The 15,073-nt window shown below is 35.3% G+C and overlaps 1 protein-coding gene across 3 annotated transcripts in view; it reads left to right on the forward strand.

The window, feature by feature from the left end:
* Rab28 (RAB28, member RAS oncogene family) overlaps positions 1 to 15,073 on the forward strand; it is a 66,050-nt gene that overhangs the window by 13,470 nt on the left and 37,507 nt on the right. For all 3 annotated transcript variants that reach the window (XM_070012240.1, XM_070012239.1, XM_070012241.1), the window contains exon 4: positions 7,193 to 7,322. In XM_070012240.1, the coding sequence (XP_069868341.1) occupies positions 7,193 to 7,322 (130 nt within the window). The remainder of the gene's footprint in view (positions 1 to 7,192; positions 7,323 to 15,073) is intronic.

A 15,073-nucleotide genomic window follows, 5' to 3' on the forward strand; every position in this document is an offset into this window, starting at 1 on the left:
AAAAATGAATTGTCATAAATGGCTTTACAGAGATTCCTAAAGATACGTAAAATACATAAAAATACTCTCCTTTGTATTTTGCTAAACTGTACATATAATTTATCCAGAAGTTCTGATACATTATTGGGGAAAATGCTACTTTTCAATAAAACCATTCTAATACATAATTACGTAATTATTCTCTAAAGAGATCTATTTGCTTCATGAGTTGACTGTTTCATGAATATTTTGGATTTTGGTACACCTTTACATGTTAGAAATCTTTGATAAATAATATTTTGACAAACTGTTTTCAGGATATTTTATGTGTTACTTAGAATTTTGTTTAAGTTTTCCAACAAACTATGTAGTGTATAGAATTACAGATGTTTCAATTATTAAGCCAATAACATAGATGTTTCTTTGTAGGAAAAAAGTTAATTTTGGCCTAAATAAAAATGATTAGTTTCTTTTCCCCTGTAGTTTCATTAAACTATTGAATACTGGTGAATACTATTGAATACTGTTGCCTGAAATCAAATTGAATTGACACCTGAAAAGAATTCCTGAGATATTTTTGACAAGAACTAGTTGTAAGAATTGAAATATGTCCCAGTTAAATCCCCAGATTTTAAATTAACTTGAAAATTTCTAGGAGTCTTCAGAAAGATGTTATATGCTATTTTTCCCAGTGGTTAGAGGCAAACACACAGTACCTAGTGTTTAGTGCCATGTAACTTGTGGCTAACAGAGGCTAATAACAAACCTCAGAGAAGGACTGGATGTTTCATTTTCATAGCTCCTTCCATCCTGGAATCTAAGTGGTTTGCAAACACTGCCCCCACTGAGCATAAACTCAATGAAGTGTAGTCATTTGTGAGGTAGAACATAACTGTTACTGTGCGCCAGTGCCCCACGCAGACCAGCTGCCATCAATGCCAACAAAAGGGGGTGCCTGTGTGACAGCTGGGGGGAAGGCGCATCCCCAAACCAGCTTCCCTGGGGCCTCCTGTTGTATCGTATGGTGAATTCAGTTGGATAGTTGCCAAATTATTGCTGTATTTATATCTTTTTTTCATTAGTGTCTCCTGTAGGTTGTACTTACATAGCAAGTTACTATGTTATGACTGTTGTATAACTAGTATGGATTATAGATCTCTAGATAACTACAAACTAATAGTTGGTTTCTTTTTCAGGTCAGTGTGAAAAAAATATCCTGCATTTTTGGAAATGAGGGAGCCTTTCATTTTTGAGGTTAAATAATGTGTGTACTGTGTTTGGCATCCATTAAATTGTGGAATGAAATCTATGTAATATTTTATCTTTACAATTGTGAAGTGTTGCCACTGGTGTTTTTAATTCAAGACTGTTCTTAACTGTTACTTTGAGAATAGTATCCATTTGATACTTTTATATATGATGATAAGCCAGATGCCTATAATCCTAGCTACTCAGGAAGCTGAGATCTAAGGACCGCCGGTTGAAGCCAGTCCTGATGGGAAAGTCTATGAGCCTCTCATCTCCAATAACCACCAGAAAACTGGAAGTGGCACTATAGCTCATAGTGGTAGAGCACTAGCCTTGAGCAAAAAAGCTCCAGGGATAGCACTCAGGCCCTAGGTTCAAGCCCTACCATCAACAGACAAAAAGGATAGATGAAACAAAATGCCATATAAAGTAAACTTATTTAATATATATAATATATACAAGTCTTAATTTATAGAAAGAGGGGTACTAATACCTTCTTAGAATTAGAGGTGCAGATAATGTGCAGTTAATGCATAAAAATTAAGAGGAGCGTTTTTGTAGAAGAATTAAACGTGAAATCTGATTTCCAAAAGCCATGTAAAAAAACGTGAAATCTGATTTCCAAAAGCCATGTAAAAGTGGAAGAAGAGAACAAGTTCGAGGCTAAATTGAAGGGAGAAAAACACAGTTGTGTTGGGATGAAGACACAGGAAAAAAAATAAAGGGCATGTTAATGGGTAGAAACCAGAGGTGACAGACATGAGCCATATGGGGGGAGGGTTACATGTTTATAAGGTTGGAAAGATTAGATCTCTCAGTCCCCAAGAAGATTGCTTTCAGGCTTCCGTTGCAGTTATGTGTTATGTCTAACCAAGTGGTTGTACTTGTTTGTGGCCAGCTAAGGCTTTGCTACATCTCACAAATTTTGATAGGTCATGCATTTATTAGTTAAGAAAAGTAATTTTGTCTTATGCCTTCTTAGAGATCCTTGTGTTATTTAGAAATACGTTGTTTAGTACCAAAATTCATTTTGGGTTTTATAAGCTACCTATGTAAATTGATTTCTAGTTTTATTATAGTTTGAGAGGGTACTTTGTACAATTTCCAGTTTTGTAAGTTTGTTAGCTTTTAGGACTAGAATATAGTCTATTTTGGTAAATACTCCATGAGAACTTGAGAAGTTTTTTGATGTTGGAGGAAATAAAGTTGATTGTTACTTTTGTTTGAATTTGCTATATACTATTTGCTTGGTGTGCCAGTTAATGAACAAAGGGGGTTAAACCCTCCAGTTACAGCAGTTCTGAATTTGGAATTCCTTGCAGTTCTATCCATTTTGGCCTCATATGTTTTAAGCTCCACTTTTGGGTACATATACACTGAGGATTATTATGTATTCTTGCAGAATTGATCTCTTTCTCATTATGCCAATCTTTATAATTGATATTTCTCCTTATTCTAAAGTTAATATGGCTGCTTCAAGCTTTCTTTTGATTTGTATTTCTGATACTTATTAATTTGCATTTTCTTGATGATTAATGATAAGCATTTTTAATCTATCCATTGACCATTTATATGCCTTTTGAGAAATGCCTATTCAAGTTCCTTGTCCAGTTTCAGCCCCCAAGTGGATATTTAACTCGTAGATATTTTCTCCCAATTTGTAAGTTATCTCATTAACTAGTGTTTTCTCTTCTACATAGATGCCTTTTTGTTTGATGTAATCCTGTTTGTCTACTTTTGCTTTTGTTTCTTATGCTTTTGGAGTCAGATCGAAATCAACTGTTGCCCAGACTAAAGTTATGCAGCTGTAGTTTCTCCTGGTAGTTTTAGAATTTCAGGTCTCATGTTTTAGTATTTTTTTTTCCTTTGCCAGTCCCAGGGCCTGGGCATTGACCCTGAGCTCCTTTTGCTCAAGGCTAGTGCTCTACCACTTGAGCTATCTCTCCATTTATAGCTGTGATTAATTACCCAGGCTGGCTTTGAACCTTGATCCTCAGATCTCAGCCTCCTGAGTAGCTAGGATTACTGGCATGTTCTACTAGTGCCTGGCTATCTCCTATTTTTTATATCAGTCCTGAATGACTCAGAACAACTTGCAGGAAATTACTATTTCAGTTGCAGCTATTTAACTTTGCAGTTTAGCACAAATGTAACCATTGATAATGTTTAAGCAAGTGATTACAACTGTGTTTTAATAATAGCTTAACCATAAATACATATGGGCTGGGTTTAAAGCCACAGTATCCTAATCTCTTTTTTTTAGATCAATAGCTTTAAAGTTTTATTCTATATCACTAGTGTAGCATTGGTCATTAGTAGATGGGTAACTGTGTTCTGTTTATGTGTATCTTATCATATTTATGTATTACTTTACCTGAAGATAAAAGTTTCATGTGTTAATCAGAATGGTTCCAAACGTTTTAGGGCAATATGGGTCTAGATTCTATTTAACAAGCATGAAATCTGTCTTCAAATGGTCATGAAAATGTGATTCTTGTTTTCTAAGAATAATAAAGGATCCTGTGCTATTTTATAATATATTAATTTAAAGTCATTGTTTTAAAAAAGTGAGATAACAGAACATTGTCCAAATAATATAGATGACTTGTCCAGGACTGCCATCTAAGAGAGCTCTTTTCAATGAAAAGTTATGTAGTATCACCTATAGCAACTGTAGCTGGGGTTAGTAAATTGAGAATCTTTCTCAGAGGTCAGTTTTGGAGCTTTATTAAAGAAAGTGCAATTATGCTCCTTATTTCATATAATTCTTTTTTTTCTCTCTTTTTTTTTTTTTCTTTTTTTTGGAGGGGTCTGGTTGTGGGGCCTGAACTCTGGCCTGGGCGCTGTCCCTCAGCTCTTCAGCTCAAGGCTAGCACTCTACCGCTTGAGCCACAGCACCACTTCCAGCTTTTTTTTTTCTTCTGCTTATGTGGTGCTGAGGAATCGAACCCAGGGCCTCAGGCATGCAAGGCAAGTGCTCTACCACTGAGCCACCTTCCCAGCCCTTCATATAATTCTTGATTGAGCATCTTGGGTAAATGTCTGAGTTATCAGAGTGAATCAGACAAGTGATTTTGTATAAAAATTAACGAATATTTATGTTGAGAGATTCTTAAGAGACCATCACATTCAAAAGATTTTAGAAACAAGAAACTTGAGGCCAAGAAAAGCTAGATGACTTAGGGTCATTGTAGTATGTTACTTCCAGCTTGTTCTAGCTTCAGAGAATCAACTGCTAAATTTTCCAGCAATTCAATGATTAAATATATTCAATTAAAATTTTATGTAAGCTCAAAAATTTTGTAGAAATAAAGATATTATGTGTCCAAAATACATTACTTAGTAATTATTACTGTTTATTTCTGCTATACATTTGGTGTATCTGTATGTTAGAAGTGATAACTTATGGTGTCTTCCCCAGTTTTATGCTCAAGAGACTTCACATTGATAGCTAAATATTCCAACACCATTCCCACTGAACCTTGAGCCAGTTGATTAGTACTTACCAGCTTGTTAATGGGGATGACCAGTGTTTTATGATATTTATTAATTTATTTATTTGTCTGGTTTTGCTAGGATTGTAAGTCTTTCGAGATTTAGAACTTTTTTCTTTTTTAAAAAATTATTGTGATGAATAGAGGGATTATAGTTACATAAGAAAGGTAATAAGTACATTACAGTTACATAAGAAAGGTACCTCCTCCCTCATATTCTCTCATTTTCCTGTTCCCACTTCCCTGTTTCCCCAAGTTGTAAAGTTCATTTCCAATATAGTGACTAGTGAGTATCATTGTTGCCATAGTTCATCCTTTGTCCTGCTGTTTCTGTGATTTCCTTTCCCTTCTGTGGATCAGATAAACTTATATGCATGAGAAAAGGTACAAAGGGTACAGAAAACTAAAAAACAAAACAAAAACAAACCCCCAAACTGCAAATAGTACATAATAAAACCTTGTTTCCAATTCTTGGAGTTCATTTTGATAATGCTTTATTTTATATATATATATATATATATATATATATATATATATATATAGTCATATGTACCTAGTGATTCGGCTATTGTGATCCTCTGCTAAAAATATCATAGATATATTCTAGTTTTTTACAAATGAGGGAAACCATGCTATTTACATTTCTTTGGGCCTGGGTTGCTTCACTTAATATTTTTTTTTTCTAACAAGTGGGCTAAAGACTTAAAGAGAGACTTCTCTGAAGAGGAAATAAGAATGGTCAGTAGACCATGAAGAAATGTTCAACATCCCTGGCCATAAAAAAAATGCAAATCAAAACAACATTGAAATTCTACCTCACCCCAGTTTGAATGACTGTAATCAAGAACTCTAATAACAATAGATGCTGGAGGGGATGTGGCCAAATGGGAACACTACTGCACCGTTGGTGGGAGTGTAAACTTGTTCAAACACTCTGGAATGCAGTATGGAAGTTCCTCAAAAGACTACATATAGAGCTCCTCTATGACCCAGCAATCCCACTCCTGAGTAGTTATCCAAATGACCACAAACAAGGCCATGCTAAAGCTACCAGCACAACCATGTTCATTGCAGCATTATTTATTATAGCTAAGCTATGGAACCAACCCAGATGCCCCTCAGTAGATGAATGGATCAAGAAAATGTGGTATATATACACAATGGAGTTCTAAAAAGTCCATCAGAAAGAATGTGGTTTAATTAGAACTTCCATCCCTAGCATCTAACACAGTGCATGTTGTGTAGTTGGCAGAGACCTTTTTAGTTACTTAGTCTGTTACTCAAGTCCTGGATCAATCACTTATCCAGCTGTGTAACTTCAGCTGTTACAACTTCTTTTTTGTGGCGGTGCGGGGGGTGGGGGGCAGTACTGGGTCTTAAACTTAGGACCTTGCATATGAAGATGCTAAGCCTTCAACTGTTACCACTTTTTCAGTAAGATGGAAATAATTATGCCAGCCTCTTGTGAATGTTAGGAGAATAAGTGAAACAACCTAGATATGTGTTTGATACATAGAGGTACAGAAATAGTTGATTATTATTACAACCTAAGCAGTAGAAGTAAATGTTATTATAGTCCAGACTTACACTATATCTCAAACTCTGTATTGTCTGATCCTAAGCTGTATGAGAATCAAGAATGTAGTACTCATATTTTTCTGTATGCATCTATTTCTCATTCTTTCCCCACAAAATAATGGGATAAATTAAAAGTAATATGATATATAAGAGGCAGGAAGCAATCCTTTTGTTATATTTGGCTTTGCTCGCACTCTTATTATGGTATCATGTCCAGTTTTACATTGCTCATTTTAAAGAGGATGTCAGAAAACTATATGTACTGTGTCTTGAGAAGAATCAACAACTATGATTAAAGGAGAGAAAATAGCTCCTTTGAGACAAGTTTAAGAAATTGAGTTTGTTTACTCTGGAAAGCAGACGGTAAGGGAGTTACTTAACTATCTTCAAGAATATGAAGGGTTATAATAAGACGAACAGTCTCAAGTTCTCCAAATGCACTGAGCATCAAAGAAGGAAGCTAATGTTTCATTAAAAAAATTGTGTGAAACACTGAAATTGTCAAGGATGTCAAGGAATATCCATTTTGGTAAAGTATTTTAAAAGATTAACAGCAGATGGTCCATTACTAAAAAGTTTAATGTTTGACCTTGAGTAAGAGGCAGGATTATAGACCTTGTAGCTTTCTTTTCAGAAGTCATTGAGAAACCACTTGGGATTCTGATAAAATTTTATCTTAGCTTGCATTTGCATTTTAATTGCTAGATTTACTGTGAATGTAGACATTCCACATTATCTGCTAGAAACTTAATTTAAATTGAAACCAATCTGCATATAAAACATTTCACTTTGTACTGTTGTGCTGCTTGACCTGTCTGAAGCTCTGCTAAAGAGTATTATTAGTATCTTTTCAAATAATACTTGACAGATATTTCATAACTCTTTTGTGACAGGGGATCCTCTTGGTATATGATATCACAAATTATCAAAGCTTTGAGAATTTAGAAGATTGGTATACCGTGGTGAAGAAAGTGAGTGAAGAGTCAGAAACTCATCCACTAGTGGCTTTGGTGGGCAATAAAAGTAAGTCATCATTACTTATTTGTGTATGGTAAAGGTTATTTGCTGCTATGGACTGCACATTTGTGTCTACCCCCTAATTCATATGTTGAAGTTGGAATCCCCAATATGATGGTTATTATTGGTGGTTGTTTTGGGCAGGAAACTCACTCTTGAGAGTGGAGGAGACCTCTTGAGTGGAATTACTGGTAAGACATACAGAGAGAGATGGTATCTTTTTCTGTCAAGGAGGCACACAAGGTGGTCATTTTCATACAGGAAAAGGTTACCACAGACATCGAATCTACCAGCACCTTAATCTTGGACTTCTTAGTCTCTGGAACTGTGAGAAATAATTTTGTTGTGTAATATATAAGTCTGTGGTGTTATAGTGTTCTGCACTGAAAACATTTGTAGACGTTTGTAGATTATATTCCCAAGAATATTTGGAAACAGCCTTTTTGGAAGTGAGCAGAAAAACTCGAAGGGTGTGAATAATCTTGTTAAAGACTGTTTTCCCCTCACAAATGATATCTATTCTTTGAAATTCACAGTACACCATTTTAGTATACACCACCTTCTGAGAACATCTTTTAAACATGTGAATTAAACCCCCATTTCAGGCATTACAGTATGGTAAAGACCTACCTTCACTGAATTTGTACTGCTCAATAACTGTTTTGATGCTTACTCTGTCGTATTTGCTCTGCTGCTTTTGGCCAATTCCTGTGAAGGTAAGTTCAGTTCTGACAGTGTGTGTTTTGGCTTCCTGTGGTCTTGAGGAAGCAGCATGGACTATTAACAGCAACACAGCTGTAGATTTATGATACTACATTGAAACTTCAGCTCTGTCCCACAAGTTTTTTTTTTTAATTTTATTTTATTTTATTTGTGAACATACTGTACAGAGGAGTTACAATTATATGGGCAGGATAATGCATACATTTCTTACCAAGTATTGCAGCCTCCTCCTTTGTTTACCCTTCACATCCCTTCCCAGCCTCCCCCTTCCCCCCCATCCCAATCCTATTCCTTCCACCCCCCCCCCGCACCGACGTTGTAAAGCTCGTTTTTGTCCCACAAGTTTTGAGATGTATTTTATTAAATGATCCATTTTTGAGAAGGAAGCAGTGTATGCATGGAAATCTGTATCCATTGTTTCATGCTCCTATCTCATAAGCTTTGTTTTCTGAATTTTTGAGGTTTGCTGTAAAACATGGATAATTTTTCTTTGAGAAGGTGTGTTGTATTGGGGGGATGAACAGTCCTTGATAAAAATGATGGGTAGTTAGTTTTTGAGATCTATTTCTTGAGCATAGTAGAGAGAATATAAAAACATAAAACTGAATTCTGTACTAGAATACTATTTGGTACAGTAATCTGGAGAAGGTATTAGTAAAGATGCTCAATATTTGGAGATATAATGTGCCCTGACAGTCTTTATAGTATTAGGAGTCACAAAGATAAATTAAGTTCAAATTATACCATAGAGGATGTATGTATGTATGTATGTATGTATGTATCTATGTTGGTGGAAGGGTTTGAACTCAAGGTCTGTATGCCATCCCTGAGTTTTTCTGCTCAAAGCTAGCACTCTGCCACTTTGAGCTACCACTCCACTTCCAGTTTTCTGGTGGTTAATTGGAGATAAGAGTCTCACAGACTTTCCTGCCTGGGCTGGCTTCAAACCTTGATCCTCAGATCTCAGCCTCCTGAGCAGCTAGGATTACAGGCATAAGCCACTGGTGCCTGGCTACATGGACGATTAGATCATGAAGTTTTTTCTGACTACAGGCTTGTTAAATCAATATCCATATATTATCCAAAATAATTATCTTCTCCAAAGATGTTGAAAAATACAGTTCATTTTTTTCTACTATGTTTGGGAATGTTTTCTGAAGGAAAAACCAAGATTTATGCATTATGTGTTTTACACACTTAGGTGAGCATTAGTAAATCTAAGCCTTAATTTAAAACCATTGCAAAACAGGTGTGAATACTATTTCTTCAGAGAATCAAAAATACTAACGCCATTTATTTTCTAGAGAACAGTATTATATATTACAAAATAATATGATGTGGGTAGAAATTATAGTGTTTTATAGTTTTGCTAAATTTTCTTCATGTGTTTTGTAAGTAATTCTCTTTGACTGAAGCAGCTGCTTTTTAGTTCATTGAAATATTTAGAAATGACAGGTTCTGATGAGTTTAGGTTCTGTGTGCAGCTTCACATTTCAGGAGATAACTTCTTAGTCAGTTGTCATATTATCAATGCCCTGACTTACAGTAAAATTTATGTTTTATTGGAGGGTTCCAGTCACCTGAAGGGGACTAATAGAGGCAGGCAGCAGAGGAATTGAGATTTATTTTCCTCTTTTCAGAATATACTCTAACCACCATCTGAGATAATAGTCTAGTGGTACTTAAGTTACATATTCAAGTTATTTGAATTTTGCAGAAAAATAATAGTGCTGTGTTTGAAAATTAGGATAAAAGTCATGTTTTATCACTTTTTTTTTAGTTTCTTGTTGATTGCTGACTTTTTTTTTTAATTGTGAAAATACCGTACAGAAGGGTTACAGTTACATGGGCAAGGTAATGAGTACATTTCTTCTCAAGCATTGTTGCCTCCTCCTTTGTTTCCCCTTCCCATCCCTCCCCATCTCCCCCTCCCCTTACCAAAGTTGTAAAGTTTGTTTTTCAACATGATGACTTGTACATCTCATTGTTGCAATAGGTCCACCTGTATCCCTATTTAAATGATTTGTTTTTTCCCTTCCCCTCCACAAATTATACCAACATCAAATACAGTGAAAGCAGGGGTTATACCGTGGAGGAGGGACATACAAAGCAACAAAAAAATTTTATAAATATGTTAGAAACAATTGCAAGAAAGAAAAACCATTTGAATCCTTATCTTGGGGTTCATTTCACCTAACATCAATTTATCTGACTGTTTCTGCTTGTCTCAGACATATACTAGTTATTGCAGTATACGGTAAACCATGGGATCTATGTTTGTTTGGGCCTGGCTTACTTCACTTAATATAATTTTTTCCAAGTCTTTCCATTCCCTAACAAATGGGACAATGTCATTCTGATGGAGGCATAGAATTCCATTGTGTGTGTGTGTGTGTGTGTGTGTGTGTGTGTGTGTGTGTGTGTGTGTGTGTGTGTGTGTGTGTGTGTGTGTGTGTGTGTGTGTGTGTGTGTGTGTGTGTGTGTGTGTGTGTGTATCACATTTTCTTGATCCATTCATCTACTGAGGGGCATCTGGGTTGGTTCCATATCTTAGCTATGGTAAATAATGTTGCAATAAACATAGTTGTGCTGGTAGCTTTAGTATGATCTTGTTTGTGATCATTTAGGTAAATGCCCAAAAGTGGGATTGCTGTGTCATAGGGGAGCTCTATGTGGATTCTTTTGAGGAACCTCCATACTACTTTCCAAAGTTGTTGAACAAGTTTACACTCCTACCAACAATGCAGTAAGGTTCCCTTCTGTCTATATCCCCTCCAGCATGAGTTGTTATTAGAGATTTTGATTATAGCCATTCTAACTGGGGTGAGGTGGTATCTCAGTGTTGTTTTGATTTGCTTTTCTTTTATGGCTAGGGAGGTTGAGCATTTCTTCATGTGTCTATTGGCCATCCTTTCCTCTTCAGAGAAGTTTCTCTTTAAGTCTTTAGCCCACTTATTTATTGGGCAGTTGTTTCTTTGAGGATTTGTTGTTGGGGGATTTAATTTTTTGAGTTCCAGGTATATTTTAGATATGAGACCCTTGTCCATTGTATGGCTAGTGAAGATCTTCTCCCAATCTGTGGGCTTTCTATTGATATTTCTAGCTATGTCCTTTGCCATGCAGAAGCTCTGCAATTTCATGCAATCCCATTTGTCCAACCTTTCTTTGATTTGTTGTGTTTCTGGGTCTCTTTTAAGAAAATTTCGGACTGTACCAAGGAGACCCAGGGTTTCTCCTATTCCATCCTGTAATGTTTTCAGAGTGTCTGCTTTGACTCCCAGGTCTTTGATCTATTTGGAGTTGATTCTTGTGCAGGGTGATATATAAAGATCTAGCTTTAGTTTTCTGCAAGTAGTTAACCAATTTTGCCAGCACCATTTACTGAAGAGGCTGTCTTTCTTCCATCCAACACCCCTTTATGATGAAGGTTCTGGAAAAATTAGGAATCCATGGAACATTCCTCAATACAATAAAGGCTGTATATGACAAACCTACAGCCAGCATTATACTTAATGGTGAAAAACTAAAGCCATTTACTCTTAACTCAGGAATGAGACAAGGATGTCACTCTCTCCACTTCTCTTCAATTTAGTATTAGAATGCTTAGCTACAGCAATAAGACAAGATGCAAACATAAAAGGGATCCGAATAGGGAAAGATGAAGTAAAACTCTCCCTCTTTGCAGATGACATGATTTTGTATTTAAAGATTCCCACGGACTCCACTCCCAAGTTACTCAAGCTGATTCAAAACTTTGGCAAAGTAGCAGGGTATAAAATTAACCCTCAAAAATCAATGGCTTTTCTGTATGCCAACAATGAGAAAAGCGTGGCTGAAATTAGGAAAGCAACTCCATTTGTAATAGCCTCATAAAAAATAAAATACCTAGGAATTAACCAAAGAAGTGAAGGATCTCTATGGTGAAAACTTTAAAAACCTGAAAAAAGATATCAAAACAGAACTTAGAAATTGGCAAAACCTCCCATGCTCCTGGATTGGAAGGATCAACATCATGAAAATGGCAATACTTCCCAAGGCTATCTACAAATTCAGTGCGATACCTATCAATATTCCAACCTCATTCTTCAAGGAAATAGAAGAGGCAATCCAAAAATTCATATGGAACAATAAAGGACCCCGAGTAGCATAACGATCCTTAACAGAAAGAACAGTGCTGGAGGAATATCAATACCAAATTTCAAACTCTACTACAAAGCCATAGTAATCAAAACAGTTTGGTACTGGCACAAGAACAGACTTCAGGACCAGTGGAATAGAATTGAAAACTCAGAAATGAATCTATAGACCTATAGTCATCTAATTTTCGATAAAGGAGCTAAAAAATGTTTTTTTAAAAATCACTTTTGACTTAGCTACTTGATAAAGTGTATATAACACTAAGCAGTTATAGCATGTCGTATATAGGAAATGAAGAAGTTATAGATGAACAAATGTTCGTGGATGTTATTTACTGCAAAATCTGTCTCTGGCCCAATTTCATGTCATCATGTAATGAGAGATCCGTCTTCAGTTAAGCTTATTAAGGCTTTAACTCTGAGTCTCCTGAGTACTTTACAACTTTGGTTTCCAAACTGATGTTATAATAGTAGAACTACACATTCTTTTTTTTAAGGGATGATATAATTTAATTAAAAAGCAATAACATTCTTTAAGACTTGAAATTGGCAAAGCAAGAGATACAAGATAGTAGGACACCAGAAGGTAGGTTATTATCTAACTGCTGATTATCTAAATGAGGCCATCTTCTGTTAGATGTGGTTTTAAATTCATCTTTGTGCTTTCTTCTTTGCAACTTAACTCGAAGGCATATATTGAAAGGAGTATGTGTACTCTGAAAATACTAATAGTAGTACCTCAAGTGTTAGTTGGTAGGAAAGTGTATGTGTGAATTTGTTGCAGACTATGACTTTAAAATTGATGTTATAAGGTCACTTGCTTTTTATTAAAAATATTAAACTCAAGAAACTTGGCCTACAAATAGTGGATAGTTGGGATACAAAGGTGAATTGTGGATTATGTTTAAATAGCAATAAGAACTAGAGTAAATTACTGAAGTGACCAGTAGATGAAGATACTTGCTTTAATGGCCTGGACACAATGTTTGATAATTAGAGCATTCATTATTTCAGTATACAATGATTAAATGTGTTCAGCAGTTGAAACTGTTTTAGCCTACATTTTGTTTTGAAAATACCACTGAGTGGTATTTCTTTTTACAATGGAAGGTATTAAATAAAGTACTGAGTAGTAGTTCAGATCATGGACTCTGGATTGAGAGGTACTTCATTTATTAATGTAGTTTTTTCACTTAACAGTGGACTTAGGACCTTGAGCTTGCTAGGCAAGTACGCTACTGCTGAACCATGCCTCAACCCCTTTTTGTACTTATTTTTGAGATGGAGTCTTGCTTCTTGTCTGGATTGTAATGTGCCTTTTTTAGGGTTTCTGTTACAGCTGCGATGACAGGTACAAGTAACCACACTAAACTTACTTTACTGGGATAGCATCTGTGAACTTTCTGTCCAGGCTGGCCTAGAACTATCATCTTCCCTATCTCAACCTCCATGCCCAGCTATTGATTGAAAAAGGATCTCTTGAACCAAAGGTATATGGACTGTATGAGATGGTCTTCAGGGCCAGCTGTTCTACTGAAGTCTACTCTGGTGAATAATATTAGTGGGGATTTTCTTAGGATCGACATCATAGTTATATCAATGCTAGATCATTTTGGAATAAATAGCATAGATTTCATGTCATGTTTTCAGTTAAATAAATAGAAAAGATTTATGAAGTTTACTTTTTCTCCTAGCTTTTGTCTTTTCTATGTTATAAGTGTACATTTTCTATATTTACAAGGTTTTAATTTTTATGTTTAATTAAAATCTTATGATTCACAGCTAAGGATAGTTTTAATTGTTCTTTAGTGTTTCAGTTGAAAATTTAGAAATGTTAAAATTTTAAAGATAAATATTAAATTCACTGTGTTTTATAACCACATGGTATTTTAATTTATCATTTTGTTGTTTTCTATCTTTAATCTGTTAGACTTTTCTACTATCTGATCCATCAGCTGGTTTCTTCTTTGACTCACTAACATTCTTAGTTGGATAGATTATAAACAGAATTAACAGGGGTTGCATAGGAGCTGCCCTGGTCCTGATTTATAGCTTCTTAGTTAGTGGAGGGGTAGTGGTTATCAGTAACTTGCATTGGGGGTAGGAATTATCATGCTCCACTATAGAGTGGATGGATGAATGATTTCTGCTCTTAAAGATATTAACCAGATCCTTTCCCAAATAAAGACTAATAACTCAGCTTTGTAAACAATCTTCATGACAGATGAGGGTATAGAGAAGAGTGCATCAGCACTAATTAACCATGTTGAGTGTATATTCTTCCTAGCAGTGATGGATTGTTCTTGGAGTACTATCTCTGCCAAGGAAGTGATGTTTTACATTGGGAAGTTTAAAGGTTACATTTTAATGTACCCTGTAAGTTGTGTTCCCTAAACTCTGTGGAAATCTACAAGTAAATTTCAAGTTGAAAATTTTACTGATGCCCTCAGTAAAACTATCACAAGGCTTTTAAAGGACCAGTTTTTTTCTTCTAGGAATAGAACAGTACAAGAAGAGGTTATATGTCAGTTTTGAAAGCAACAAATTTGCATAACTATTTATCTATGCAGAGAGTCTGAATCTTCAACAATTCTTATTTTATCTAGAGAGTAGAAGTGTGAAACAATTAAGTAGGTTACATTTCTTATCAAAAGATTTATATCAGCTCCCATAAAATGTATCACATACGAGAGTAGACTATAATTTATAAAACATGAACAATTATTTGAAGATTTGGAAAGTTTATTCTCTTTATACATCATAAACCAAAGCATTTTTTCCCTTCCCTTATTTCTTAGAATGCTTTTCTTCTTATTTGCTTATTTTTTGTAGTAATCCCAAAGCATCAGACTCCAATGTTTTTTTGTTTTTGTTTTTCCACATGATCCTTGTATTTCT

Source organism: Dipodomys merriami, unplaced genomic scaffold (assembly GCF_024711535.1).
Source record: "Dipodomys merriami isolate MVZ:Mamm:240054 unplaced genomic scaffold, mDipMer1.0.p SCAF_9, whole genome shotgun sequence".
In the NCBI taxonomy this organism is placed as follows: domain Eukaryota; kingdom Metazoa; phylum Chordata; class Mammalia; order Rodentia; family Heteromyidae; genus Dipodomys; species Dipodomys merriami.